Source organism: Neopelma chrysocephalum, unplaced genomic scaffold (genome assembly GCF_003984885.1).
Source record: "Neopelma chrysocephalum unplaced genomic scaffold, ASM398488v2 Primary Assembly neopelma1_22b, whole genome shotgun sequence".
Classification (NCBI taxonomy): domain Eukaryota; kingdom Metazoa; phylum Chordata; class Aves; order Passeriformes; family Pipridae; genus Neopelma; species Neopelma chrysocephalum.
In genome coordinates, this window is record NW_020897690.1 from 15,778,065 (window position 1) to 15,793,531 (window position 15,467).

Consider the following 15,467-nt stretch of genomic DNA (forward strand, 5'->3'; position numbering starts at 1 on the left):
AGTTGAGAACACATTGTTCTAATGCAATGTTATTCTGACAATATACCACAGTCATAAAAGGATGATTGTGAAAATTTCACTGTCCCTGAAATATATGAAATCAGAGTCTGGTGGATAACTGTGAGAAGCAGGTGAAGTGTCCCAGACAACACCACCCTGCAATACCAAACTGAAAAGTACACAAGTGGTTCTTGAGTCCCTGCTGCAGCAGAACATACTACAGTGATAGTGACAATGACAATGACAGTGACAGGGAGTCTCACAGAATTATGTCCCAGTCCCATAAGACACTAAAGATTGTGATCAATGTAAGAAATGAGCAGAATCTGGTCATGAAGCTGCAGAAGAATAAAGGGTGTTGATGGTACATAGTCATCATTGAACAAGCACACACAGAATCTTGTGCTGGACAAGGCTTCCAAGTACCACCTCAGGAGGAGACTTACAGAGAATGTTTTAAAGCCGATGTTTAACAGGGAAACAAAAGACTGATTTTTTAGTTAAACATTGAAATGATCAAGAAATATTTGTTTAGAATATAATAACATTACATTTCTAATCAGTTCAAGAGAGGATGAGTCATGTATTCAACAGTCAAACTTTCAAACTTTTAAAACTGCTATTAAAAAAAAGGGCAAATTGTATTACGTACTAATATCCAGCATTTGCAACTGAAAACCCCTGAAATTTGCTACCAACAGGAAAACTATTTCTCTGTAATTCGGTATCTGTGAACTGAAAAAAGTAAATAATTTTATCTTTTCAAATTAATATTCCCAAGTGACTGAAGAACCATAATTGACCTTTTTTAAACTTCATAAACTATTTCTTCTGTTATTTTACATAAGCCTGGTAAGACTTCAGCACACTTCCACTCAACTCAAAAGCAAAACTCCAGATAATAACTCTAAGAGATGAACTTCACATGGACAGTGAGATTCTAGTCCTCTAAAATAAGACTTTTGCCATTAAATTCATCAGGTTCCAATTTTGTGATGCATTTCCTTCTCTTAAAGAAAGAAAAGTTAAAATATAAACACAATCTCTTATTCCCCTTTTTACTCCTTTTTGCTCGATCTTTATTTAATTTCTTTCTCAATTGTATTTTTAGATTTGTAAGCTGATGGAAAACTTCTACTAGTTTAGGTCCTTTCAACTGACATTTTTATCTATGTATACTGCAAAAGCTGTTTTAAAATGCTGTTAAAAGCAATCCTGCTGTGGCAGAATGTCAAATCAGATACTCTAGCAGATTGTTGTATCAACTTTTTTGAATCTGGGGGAAAAAATGGCCTGAATAATGGTTCTAATAGATCCACATCACACCTTGAAATATTGTAAGAATGGTGACAGTATAGCTACTTGCTTTTCTAGATATAACATAGAATACACTAAAAGTCCAAGAAAGACACCCAGTCATTCTCTACTTTTTCTTGTATATTTTCTTCATGCAAAATACTAGGAAAAATGCAGGAAAGTTTCATGTTCTAGAAATGTAAAGAACTGATTCATTAACTGAGTACTAAATTTTTTTTAAGAGTGAAGTCCTTCACTGGATATAAGGTCTAAAACCAGAAGTTAATACTTTAATTTTTTTTCTAATTTGCAAAAGCAGTCCTATTACGTCAAATACGGATTTACAAGATACAAGAAAGAAGTGATTCTTTCAAAGCATTAATGAATTCCTCAAGTTTTCATCCCACTGAAATATTAGACATTTAGCTGTAAGCTACTGCAAGGTCTCCTGTCATGATTTGATATAAGCAAAGGTCCATCTCTAAAACTATTAAAGTTTATGATTCCTGACACCAGTTTCATCTGGGCATTTTTCCTACTAAGACTTTAGTAGTAGTTCAGTTACTCATTTTCATGTTCTGTGTAGGCATTCAAATCCACCTGCCAGACACTGAAGATTGAAATCCCAAAACAAAGTATTTGCTTCTAAATCATGTCATCTCTTTGAGGAGTAAGTATTGCTGCCTACCGTATATTACACTGAGCTTTTCTATTTATACATTCTCCAGCCTCTCAATAAAATTAGAAGGGGCGCTGCTCTAACATGCTGTCTGCCAAAAGCATCTCAGCTGTATTCACTGCTATCATTATGTGCATATACTTTACATCATCTGATAGCATGTAAAAACATATTCAGGTTCTGTCCAGATATAAAATATTAAATGAGGCATAATTGCAAATAAGGCAGAGAGAACCTTCCATTTTTGTCATTTGACAAACCAAATAACATATACTGAGAGGATCAAAAGGGTATGCAGGAAATGGAACTTACTTAAACTCCACCAGAGAAGCTGAATCTTCTCTATCTAAAACTGCACATACGAGGGGATTTTGTATGGCTAATTACTTGGATGGATCCCATACAGATATCTAGGATCTTTGTTAAAAAATATAATCCAAGCCCCAATATCTGCTTGCTCTATTTCTGGGCATAGTTTTAGAGTTGATATTCTCCAAGAAATGGACTTTACCTTCATCATAAAACTAGTCTCTCAGAGAAGAACAACAGGGCCTCACCTCCTCCCAGTTTTCTTTTAAAGGGGAGGTTGGGAAGAAGGCTGTCAACAAATTATTAACATTTCTGGACTGCCTCAAGTCAAACTGCCTAACTTAAATGCCTTTGGCTTCACGTCCTCTTGCTTGGAAGAGTGAGATCAAAGACAGATTTCTCATCCTTGTTAGATGAGTTGGTCCTAGTGGTCAAGTGAGCCCTTTAAGCCATGCCTGGAAAGGGAAGGAGATGTGCAATGCAGAAGGTTCTGCAACCCTATCTAGAACACTGGCATTAAGTTTCTATTAAAAATATATCCACAAGAGTATTGCAATATAGGACTCCAAGCAAAAGTGGTGAGGTGATGTAGTCACACTGTCTTGGGATGACGAACTGATGTTTTCCAGGTCTTGCAAGGACTTTGCTATGTTTGAATTGTACTTTGGCTTTTTATTTGAGCTAAATAAAGTGAGAAAACAGCTAAATATTTCTCAAAAAAAGAATAAATCCAGATGCAATATCATACATATTGGGGGGGGGTGCCTCCACAATGCCAAAGTTGCCACAAATGGTATTACTGTTCCTTTTGCACTCCTTTTTCTGCACTCGTGACAGGACAGCATTATTCCTCAGATGGACACAGTTATTACCTGGATAAATGCTGCTTGAGAGATTCATCGTTTGCAGGTAGTTATGGCAGCGTTCTTTATGTTCTTCCAAAGAGCTGCGCTGCTTATAACTGCGACCACAGTATCCACACTTATGGGGTTTGCCAACTGGAGGAAACACAATCAATTATGAGATTCAGATGAGGTATTCAACAGCATATTAAAAATGGTAATGACAACAGGAAAAAAGCCCACTCCTAAAATAAAGCCATGCTGTGGTGAACTGAAGAAAGATTTCATCAGTGTAAAAAAAATCTAAATGAAAACAGAACTAATGGAAAATTAGTTATATATCTTTACATCAACAGGCCAATTCTGTGGGTGCTGCAAGCTGATTTTAGATGATCCACATCAAATAAAGACTGCAACACTAAATCTTTAAAAGCAGCATCTACACCAGTTAGAAACGGAAACACCTTCAAAGGTCTGAAAGTATTTGCTTTAGTGTCTATACCCACAGAGACTGCCAGTGGGGGTGTAGGTAGCAACTTGCCCACGGCTGGATGTCAATTCTGATGTAAAGAGAACCAGCTCAACCCTTTTAAGACAATCTTAGATTTTGCATGTTTTCTGTTTCTGGAAATTCAAGAGAAATGTCACGGCAATTTCTTTTCTGTATTACACCAATCCAGCTAATTCTAGGAATTTCACACCAAAACTGTTTTGTGTACTTTTAGACTCGAATTTTCTGTCTTAATGTGACAAGGCTGTCACCTTACACTTGATTTCACAATTTTAGATGGTTGCACAGTTTAATTTTTAAATTTTATTTAGAAATTCTTAGGTGAAAATCAGATTCAGACATCCAACTTGTTTTATAATGTATTGATGTCAATTTACCAATTGCAGGAAACAATCACTGTCTACAGTTTATGCACTGTCTCTTCAACTACAGAATCCTTATAGTTTGCCAAAAGTGTCTAGGTGCAATTTCATATACATATATATATATGAAGAATTATGTTTCAAATTGTGCATCCGTGAAAATCAGTAACAGCAAAGGAGAGGGAGGCAAAATACTATTTTAAGTATGTGCTTTCCTCAATCAGGCTGGGACCAAACCAGAGAAGTGGAAATTATTTTGGACATCTGGGATCAACACTAAGGATTTTATTATGTTATTTAATATGTGTGCTAGAAAAGAATTTCCTTAGTTTTGTGCAGCACAAAAACACTACTTTCAGAGCTCTCCTTTTGCCACCCAGAACTTGGTCCCAAAGCCAACTTTCACAAGTAATGTTACCAGCGTCAATTCCAGCAATGTGTATTGGAGGTCTCCCATCCAAATAACAATTTGCATTTGCAGCTTAGCTTGGGAAACTAGATGAGACTGCAGTCTGCTTTTAAAGGCACTTAAATGTGCTAAATTGGTTTTACTTCACAAAAGGTATGTGACTATGGCTTCTGTCAAACAATGACAGGTTCCTGGTAATGGAAAAGTGAAGCTATTCAAAAATATTTACTCATATCCATATTACTGTTGAGACAAGACACTAAAAAACTCCATCATAGTCCCCTTTTGTGGAAGATTATCATCTTTCTTTCTCCCACCCTCTCCCTTCTCCACACTCCTTCTCTTTAAAAGTATGCGTAATAACAAGGTGCAACAAATAATGCTGTAGGTTGTGTTCACTCGTTAGGTTGAGGATGACTACCAGACTGTGTTTCAACTTATATATTATCTCTTACCCTAAAACGTTCATCAGCTCTAACTCATGTTTGTACTTCCATGAAATGGATTACTCACATAAGTCTTGTAAGATGAAACCCTAATAGAGAAACTTTGAATCATCCAAGAAGTATGGGAAAAAAACCAGGTCTTCTGGTGAAGGGTCATGAGTGCAAGATGTGTTTAGTCATTTCTTTGCTGCTAACACACTGTGGCCAGCTCACAGCTTGGTTAACCCCAAGATGGGGCTCCGTGCCTCTGCAGGGTGAGAAGGCCTTAGTGGCCACCCTTATTGCCTCAACAGGGGTGTTGATGAGCACCCCTGGTTAGTCCCATACCTTCACTTACCTGAGTGAGTCCTCAGGTGTCCCGTGAGGGCATCCCTGCGACGGCAAGCATAGTTACACAGGTGACACTTGAAGGGCTTTTCACCTGAGTGCAACTTTATGTGGCGCAGAAGGTTGCCCTTCTGTGTAAAGGAGGCTCCACACTGATTGCACTGGAAAGGGCGTTCTCCTATGGGGAGAAGAGGAAAATACATGAGAATAAAAAAGTCTTACACAGTAACGAGAGAAAGATTTCAGTGAAAAAGTTGTTTTCTCACTGCTGCTCTGTGACTTCCACCGGCTGCAGGTTTGATATAACATGAGGCTTTCAGACTAAACCTGCCAGTTTCTTAATGCTTCACTGGCTGGGTCAATTTGATCTGAAAATCTAATTTTTTTTTTCTAAATCAGAATGGCACATCACAATGCAAATTCAAACTCATTTAAATAAAGTGACTGCAACATTTTGTGTTGAAGAGCCACTCTTCCTGATCAGCAGTTTTGGAATAAACCAATATCCAATTTTGCATGTTGTGGCATTTGGTGGGGTTTTTAATGTGGCTTTTTTCAAAGGGTCTTTAAAATATGCCACTGAAGCAGCAAAATAAAAAGGAAACTCATTAAAAATGCATTTCAGGATCACAAGTTCATTTCAGCGTTACATTCTTATATTTAAATGAAAGGCACTTCATTATAACAGTTATAATAACTTCTTTTCATTTACATTTTCCCTGTATTTTCCCTTTCAATTTCTTCTCCATTACCTGTCTGTCCCTAAGCAGCCAAATCAGGAAAGAGACAGAGAAAAGAGAGAAAGAGAGAGAGCAAAATCACAGAAGTTATGACAGTGCAAAGGAAGCCCTGTACTTCCATGCCAGAGTCCCAATCCTTCTCTAGGTAAGGTATGAACAGAGGAGCTGCACAAATAGGCTCTGATGGTTCACACTTTGGACAGACACAGGGAAAAACTCGAAGCGACAAAGCCTTGATTTTTCTAAATTGGTGCCTGTTATCAAGGAAATGAATCAATGCCTTTGCAAAAATTAACATGGCTGTTGTTTCCTTTTTAGTGCTGTTTAAAATCAATATGCTCATTTATTAGTTTATGGTGGGTTTGTTTTTTGTTTTGTTTCTGGTTGTTTTTTTAAATTTAAGATGAAAGAAGTCTTTGCTGAAATGAGTGGGAAATAAAATATGTTTCCAGTTATACCAGACAGAAACTGCTTCTGTATGCCTGTTTCTCCATAGCCCTCAACTAAGTCAAACCAGGCTTTGAAACTCATTTGCTGAATTCTGTTTCTCTTAGGCATAAATTTAATCTGCTGTTGTAATTATAATGCAATAACAATACTAGAACCAGCCTAGAGATGACCTGTTTTTAGTTTTGGTTTTATTTGCATAACAATAACATTGTATTTAAGATTTCACAGCTGAAGTTAAAATATATATTAAACAAAAGTTAAATTATTTCTTTCTTCTCTCTCAACCATCATGTATTATTTTGCACACCTAGGATCAACTTTTATGTCCATACATGTGAATATATATGCAGTGTGATCATGTCTGACTTCTGGGTAATGCAGCAGAAGAGCTGAAGATCAGTTAGAGAGCAGCACAATCCCAACCCAAAAATCTGAAAACCCTGTCATCAGGGCTGGCAGCTTTAGCATTCAGCAAACAGTAAAACGAATCCACTTTATGACAAGATATTTTCACTGGGCAAACAGTTTCAAGCAGGAAAGCATAGTCCCCATCAACCCAAACGAGCTCACTTTCTTTGTCCATCAAGTAGCTGTAAACTATGCCCACAACTGATTCAGCTGCGGTGGCCTACAAAAATGCCAGCATAAGCCTTACAAGACTTTGCAATGTGCTTCATAAGCCATGCACAGTAGTGGTTAGGGAAAAAGAAAACAGGTTTCTCTCTGCTTTATGTCTTAATCTTTAGGGTAGTTACTCAGCATGGAAGGTATTTTTCAGAAACAGGCTGAAACAGTAATGAAGAAGTCAGTGCATCATGGGGGACACAAATTCAGAAGAAATGGTTAATTCTTACTAAACAGCTTTTCTAGCATTCATTTCTGCAATTTTTATTTAGAGGAGCGTAAGAGGAGAAAACGAGGATTGTAAAAGTACTCCTGGAACAAAACGCAAAGCAAAGTAAGAATGAAATGTATCTCTAGACTACAGGTCTCCCAATTACAGGCTGAAATCTTGCAATTGGTAAACAAGACACACGGAGCATTTAAAACAAGACTGCTGCATGCCAAATACTTCTACAAAACTTACAGTGGGATCAAATATAAGGGAGCCTGCACCCCTGCTGCTGTACAAGAGAAACAACACAACCACTGAAAGACCCTGAAGAGTTACATGTATCTTGGCTGGCCCATGGCTGTCCATGCTGCAACTACCAGGATGGGGAACGCCTGCCTTGTAAGCCCAGCAAAGGCTCCCTGACCTGCTAGAACGCTGACATTCACTGATGGAAGGTTACTGGGTCTGGTGATATCCCCTCAAATGAGGGTGGGATACGGTGGAAAGAAAAAATACGTAATGACTCTTTTTTTTTTTTTCTTTTTAGACAGTGAGCTTTCTGTGTCATTTTCTCACCAGTTCTGAAGAGCACATACCTATCCTGGGCGGATTTTACCATATGGTGTGTAACCATGGACAAATATGGGCCCAGGAACAAAAACTGCAATGGGACCCTGAATTGAATAATTTAATCAACCACCACTGCAGTGATTTGCAAGCCTTTGTGGGAGCACAGGCCCTGGACCACTTATTCAGTGAAGCATATTTATCATCTTAATTGAAATTTTTCTCATTTCTTAAACAATATGACAAAATCACCTAAGAGACCTGCAGAGGTCTCTAGAGCTTTCTTTTTTTTTTTTTTTAATGCTCATTCCTCAATGGGCATTAGTTTTCTAAATAAATTCAAGACATTCACACCCAACTAAAAAGATTTAAGTGACGTAACTGGTGACTTAAGTTACAGCACTGTACATATAAGGAGGCAACACATATACCTATGCACGCACACACATATACGCACATATATACACGTAAGTGCACATTGAGCAAGTGAAACCTGAACCTATACCCTGAGGCATCAGCACCACCGAGCGAGAGTTTCTTTCTCCTTTCTAGATCTCCTTTTTCCTAAACACCAAGCAAGACAACGGCAAGCTGGAGAAAATCAATGTACTGAAAGGGAAGGAGAGTGAGAAGAGTTGAGCATCTGTGAGGAGGATTTGCTCTGCAGACGGAGCCAACAGGTAAGGGGCTAGGAAGCAGCAAGTGCTGCACAGCTGCCTGCAGACAGGAGGGGGCAGAAATATCAGGTGTTGCTCTGCATATCTGCATTTGGCAGGTGTATTCATTAAAAGTAATTATGCCTTTTATCAGGTCAGGCAGACATTTTATTTTGGCACTTGAGTGTGCTAGAGTTTTGTTCACTTATCAAATATTTATTTAAGAAAACCACAAGGCATATGCAGGTTTTACATGAATTAGCAGCAAAGTAATTCATTTGCAAGGCTTATTCCTTCACCAGGCATGTATTGAAATGGGCTTCGGCATAGTCAGTTAAATGTCTGTAATAGTATATCCCATTTCTACTTTAATTTTCACAGTGCAGCTGAAAGGAAAAGCAGTCACCACTGTTTCCTCATGATGCCCCTTTAAACTACCAGCTCCAAACTTCCACTCCCTTGCTAACCCCTGAAAAACCACCCGAGCTCCCTCAAAGAGGCTGCTCAGGAGAGGAGCTGAGAACAAGGTAGGAGGGAAAGCAAAGGCATTCTTTCCATGGAAGGACCCAGGAACAACACCACATCCTTTAGTTTTACTAAGTGTAAAAGAAGGAGGTCATCCCGAGTAAAGTGCCTCTTGTGGGTGCTTCCACTGTAGGCTTGAACTATATTCCCTGATTAAAAGAGGGTCTCGTTGGCAAGGAGAGGGCTCTGCAAAGTGTGCAGAACTCTTGGAGTGACAGTTCTTGTGTGGCAGCACCCTGAGCACTCTTGGCAGGCATATAGGTCCCTCTGCCAGGCAAGGAATTTGGGCAGCTGACTTTCTGTGTCAGGGAAAAGACCTGGCACCCAGTGGGGCAGCCCCTGGGGATGCTGTCACAGGGACCAGGCAGCCCAGCTCATTCTTCGGAGACTCAGCCTGCCGGGTACCAATGAGCGCTTTAAATAAAGGCAGCTCTGCCCACTGTCTCCCTAAAGTCAGGTGTATCCTTACACAAACCATTCAGCCCTGGTGCAAACACTGCCAGGGACCCTCAGGACCCAAAACAGCTCTTCTGAAGCAGCAAGAGGAGGTTATTTTTTAAATAAAAATGCAGTCTGCTTAAACAAGCACAAAGACTTCTACCTCTAAGTACATTTTAAGTTGCAACATATTGTTTCAACTACTACAGCATCCCCTTCAAGCCCATGGGTCTTTTTAAAAATGTACAAGTAATTTTCATACACATTTTATCAACTTTTAAATGATCATATTAACATTTAATTAAAAAGAAAGGAAAACAATCAACCAACAAGCACTTTATTATATCTAGGATGTAGGCTACAGCCTCTGTTCTGAGAACTAGCTGTGGCTTTTCCAATAAAGATAATTATCTGCTCTTCTCTGACAGAGGGATTTTTCACATGGAAATGAAGAGTACTTGGAAGCAGACAATGTAACAGTACTGCTTCTGAAGGTGGCTAACCCACATTACACTAGTAGATCCCACCCTTCCATAGCTTGAACAGACACAGTTACAATCAAAGACAGTAACACTGGGGGGGGGGGGGGGTGATGGACAACACTCGGGGTCTCTTCCTGGATCCTCTCAACGAAACTCCGAAAATGCTCTGCTAATCTCAAGCATTAGTAATTCTGGGGAAGTTGTTTAACCATGACTGTGCATATGTGGAGGAAGAAAGTATCCATGTGTTTACTGGCACAACTATTTCAGTGGAATCTAACTATCAAACAGGTTGTTCTTGCCTTAAAAATATTTTAAAATTCCCTCTTATTTGAATATTCATGCAAAAAATGCCAAATACTCTATTTATTTTCAAAGTAACTTGCATGGCACAACTTCTTCATTTGTTTCAGCCTCTTCATTTTTGGACTCTGAGACTATTCAGAATTAGAAAATTGAGGCAAGAAATTTCCAGCACTGTATAATGAAACGCCATCCCTATGGATGTCTTTTTTTATGCCTCTTTTAGCATATCAGAGGAAACCTTTTAGTGCAGATTTGACCAGTGACAATACTTGTTTTTACTCCATGAAACTTTGGACATAAAATTAAACCCTTTTTTACTAAGACTGCCAATACCATTCTCTTAACATGTATTTTACCAATCACTTTCATAACCACTGATCCATAATGAGCTTTGTTGCTTTGTTGGAAACATTACAATTGGGTCAATTTCAGAGTTAAACCCAACAAATGGGTTTGTCTTCAGCAATTCTTAGAAATTTCTTGGAAATTAAACAAGACTTACACATCTTCTTTACCTTTTTTTTTTAAATTGATTACCCCAATAGATGGACTTGCAGGAAGAAGAAGTCTCAATTCCTGTGCTGTCCAAAAGAGTGTACCAAAATAACTGAGTTACAAATGGTCACTAATGCTGTATTACCTTACAAGAGGCAACACATGCATGACACAGAAAATAAGTCTTAGTTACTAATATGTGGCCAATTCTTGTCAACTAAAGGAAAAACTATGTCAGGCCTTACCAGTGTGGCTTCGTTTGTGAACCATGAGCACATTGGGACCGATGCAAATTATCCCACAGATATCACATTTTAGCTTTCCGTTAGGAAGTCGAATGCCTCCAACTCCTGACATAGCCTTGCTGCCTGGGCCATTGTGTGAGCCATTCATTTTCTCTCCTGTAGCATCAAGCATTCGTAAATCCTCTGCACATTCTTCCCCATTCATTTCACAGGCACGCCCATTCTCTTCATCACTATGAGTCTCTATTTTAATATTACCAGCTGAAAAAAAACAATACAGGATGCCACTCAGTTTTGTTACAGAACAAATATTGTGGCAAATAAACAATCACATGAAAGGAGTTAACTTCTAAACAGCATGTACAATATATCTGAACAACAAAAGCTATGAACACAACTAAAATTCTATGGGCAATGTGATGAGTTTGTAACACATGTAGCAGTGAACAGTGAACATCAGTAAAACACAAGGCATCCAGGTAGCTGGGAACTCAAACAACATTACAAGTTTGTCTCTAGGTCACTTTGAGATTTTTGCATTTATAGATTTCATTTTGACAATTCAGGCTAACTGGAATGAAACTTAAAATGAATCCACTTCATAGGGGTTTGTCAGAAACAATTGTGAAAGTAAGTAATCAAAGAAAATGGATGAAAATGAACAGAAAATGCAACATTCTCCGCTTGGTGGGAAGATCCCAAGTGTTGTACTGAATCCAAATATTTGGAATTCTATGGGGTAAGCAAGGACAATGGGAAAGCAAAGAGTAGAAACACTGATAAAGAAACCAGGGCAGAGAAGGATGGAAGGAAGAATTTAAGAGTAAGAACTAGCATTGCAGAAAATTAGAGGAGTGACAATTTGGTTTAGGACAGAAGGATTAGGATTGATGAGTAATAGGAGAGGATTTCCACAGCCATGTGCTACTATTAATAACCAGTCAAATCAACAAAGGTGGGCGGGGGAACTGTTATGACTTTATTGGATAAATCCTTTGTGTTATAATCCCACGGGTGACAGTTGCTTTCAGCCAGAAAAATTCCGGTGTGAATTTGTCATAGCCTCACATGTGGTAACACAGAGGCTATGAACACAGCAAACTTTAACATTAAGGAAAAGGGTCAAGATTCAGACTAGTTCATGGCAATATTCATTGCTCTTCTCTCCACAGGACTGTATGATGCTTTGTGTAGAAAAAAAGCAATCTTTGCTGTTATTTCTCGTTTTTTCTGATCTAGTGATTTTGGTGAAAAAATACTTCTTCATTAGGCTGAAAAAGGCCATTTCATTGGCCAAAGTCTTACTTTCCATACCATAAAAAACCTCTTCCTTCGCCCCACCCCACACCAAAGCTGGTCTGTTTTATCCAATAAAGTTCAGGTCTTTTCCTTCTGTGGAATGGCAGTTTCATGGTAGCCTCATTCAAAAGTGGTGGTGTAATAATAATAAGCTATGGGCAATAGTTACCTCAGGGCTTTAAAGACCCTGATATTCCTTTGAAAGGGACAGGTTTGACAAACTCTTCTCTGATACACCCTGCAACCTCCCGCGTGTCCCAGGAGGACTGCATGGATGTGACTTACAAGAGTATCTAACTCAAAATCTTACTGGTAAACAGAAGCCTAAAGGTGTTCACATTTCTGAATACTGCTTGAATGGATACCTTTTAAAAAGTCTACCAATCTAGGCATTTTAATGATTTTTCAGACATTGCATTTTTAATAGAAATCGTACGCAAGACAGAATAAGCGCATACCATAATAAGCAGTTTTCCCTCAAAATATATGTCCTAAAAAGTGGAATAATTTAGCCACATGGAAAAAAAAATCAATGACCAAACAATGATTTACAAAGATGGCATAACTGGCTAAAGAGAAGTGATTCTGCAAATTTAGTGGACTACAACCCCATATTGCTGTTTTCACCATGGCAAACAGAAGCAATAGAATTATTTGGCTTGAGCATATTACAAGATTTTCCATAATTTACACACCAATTTTTCCCTTTTAATAATAATAAATAAATAATATAATATAATATAATATAATAATAACAACTAATAAATACACATATTTATGCAAAACAATTATAAGCTCCTTGCCTGCCAGGGTTTGGAGAAGGTGGCTTTTGAAGCAGATTTTCTATTAAGTTAAAACAAAATACATGTGAACAAAGCCAAAAGATCAGACTACTTAAGCTCTTTGGTAGTACATGCAATACATTATTCAGAAGTGAAATGACACAAACAAAAGTCATAAAAATAGGAACTAGATGGAAATGCTCTGTAGTGAGCTGAGTTTGTAGTATACTTACTGGAAAAAGATTTGGGAATTATTGCATGAAAGTCCCTAAAGCCTTCCGCCCCGTATGCAGCTGCAATAAAGAAGGCAAACAAGAGGCTGGTTTGTGGTACTGCTAGCAGTAAATATAAAAGAAGATGGCATTATTGCTATCAGATAAATACCTAGGAGAAAAACAGAACTACCATCACAGAAGCAACACAAGTAGTTTAGGATGAAGGAGGAACAGCAGCAGGACAGCTGGCAGGGGGAATCCTGACTTGTCTAGAACAATTCCATTTGTGAAAATGCCCTTTTCTTCCCAAGCAGCCAACAAGTTTTATCATGTTTTCTAAATGCATGTCTCTTGGGTATTCCCCTGGGTAGCATATTAATTCCTGCTGAAGTCAAGAGAAACTTTTGCTAACGTGTCTCAAAAGGGTCAATGCAGGTCCCCACAGTGCAGCTTCCTCAGAATTTATGTTTTGCCAATATGCTCTTTCTTATACATTCTTGTTTCTAGTCTCTATCATTATAAAAAGTGAAACTGAATTATTTTCTTCTCACGCCTGCTGGTCTTATGCAATGGAAGAAGAGGGAGTGCAATTTTACATATATATACTTCTGTGTATATTGGCATATTTTTTGTTTGTATTTCTAAGGTTTGTCCTCACAATGTATCTACAAAAAAAGTAGTTGTACAAATATACTTTACCCTGCATATTATGAGTAGCTACGTACAAATTAACATGCCATTGGGCACACTGATGCAGGTAACGATGGAGTTCATTACTTGGTATAAGCAATGATAGGGATATTGATCCAGTCAATCTTCACTAAAGCTCTCTGCAGCTGTGTCCCTGGACTGCTGAAGCCATACTGCTCAATGAATGTCCCCACGCAGACCAGGCCGGATATCCAGGATGCCTTACAAGCACATCCATTTGGCAGTGCAGCTCATGGCAGGAGCTCGGTTCAGGTGCAGAGTTCACTTTGCCAGTGAGGCCATCGGACACACCCTGGGTCCTCACAGAAATCTTACAGGTCTAATTAACAAACAAAATATCTCCTTGTTCAAACTTAACACTTCTTGCAAACATGTCTGCTATATGAAAACTAGTGAAGTGAGCCCCACCGATGCAGGAGACACAATAGGAGAGAGAAATCATTTCGATAAAAATAATAAGGACTTTTATTAAATCTGAATAAGAAATGGGAAGGAAGAGTATACTTTCTTTTTCTTTTTTTTTTTTCCTGGGGACTTATACTGGAAATAAAAATCAACAGTGTTTTCTACTTGTTTTGTGAGAGAGATTCCTGTCCCTCCCTTGCCACAGGGAGGTACAAAGATGTAATAAATACCCGTGAATTATATTTTTCAGATGCACTGATCAAGAACATACTCAGCATCTGCACAGGTTTCTCAAACAGTTACTCAACACAGTCTTTGTAGAAATTATTTCCTTGCACATCTGCATCTATATACACACACGAAGACATTACTTAGTTCTATAATAAATCATGATAATAATTTCTCACTGGCTCTTCTAACACCATTAAGAAATTACTTATTAATTAATTTACTTCAATTTAGTTGGAGGTGACCTTAAAAGGCTCTGGATTTTACTCCCTTTGTACACATTATTGCAATTCAGGGGAGTTTAATACAAACCCACTTTTCTGTGCAAGGAGTGTGGAGTGCTTTGGTGTCGCTGAACTGTCAGCTCTCCCCCACTGCCTTTTCACCTACCCAGATTGTGGAGAAGTACCCAAAAGCAGGGTACTCTTATGCTCTATGATGTTTACTGGAAACTTCACTCAGGATGTTCTGAAGAGCATTTGAAATTTACGTTAAAAAGATTGTTCTACATTCTATGGCTAAAGTTGTTTTATTCAAGTCTTAGAAAAAAAAAGTGATATGTCAAAGGGGGAGGGGGAGATGGTATAATTTATCACTGAAGAGCAGCGTAGCTGGCTTCGCACCAGACTCAGGCTAGAACAATCAGGAAGGCAGGATGATATGAGAGGAGACAGAGTCACACTTCCCTGGAAAGAGCAGAGCAATGTGGAGAGGGAAGGGAGGTGTTTTGCAATGAGTGAAAGAGTCAATAGTAAGGAGAAAGAAGAAACCAAACAGACCTCCTGGAAAACTGGACGTAGAGGGTGGCTTTCGAAGGACAGAGAAATAGGCAGCTGGAAAAAAGAGGCATGTGAAGAATTAGTAACTTGTTCTCAATCTGTTGCCAATTTACCTTCTCTTCTAGCTG

The 15,467-nt window shown here is 38.5% G+C and overlaps 1 protein-coding gene across 11 annotated transcripts in view; it reads right to left on the reverse strand.

Annotated features, from left to right (window-relative positions):
* The window catches only part of IKZF1 (IKAROS family zinc finger 1), a 108,505-nt gene that overhangs the window by 7,885 nt on the left and 85,153 nt on the right, over positions 1–15,467 (reverse strand). For 9 of the 11 annotated variants that reach the window (XM_027680676.1, XM_027680697.1, XM_027680667.1 and 6 more), the window contains 4 exons: positions 13,235–13,294; positions 10,921–11,181; positions 5,192–5,359; positions 3,157–3,282 (listed from right to left, as the gene is read on the reverse strand). In XM_027680676.1, the coding sequence (XP_027536477.1) occupies positions 3,157–3,282; positions 5,192–5,359; positions 10,921–11,181; positions 13,235–13,294 (615 nt within the window). Of the gene's footprint in view, positions 1–3,156; positions 3,283–5,191; positions 5,360–10,920; positions 11,182–13,234; positions 13,295–15,339; positions 15,394–15,467 lie in introns of all 11 variants that reach the window. The other 2 variants (XM_027680760.1, XM_027680686.1) reach the window with 2 other exon arrangements.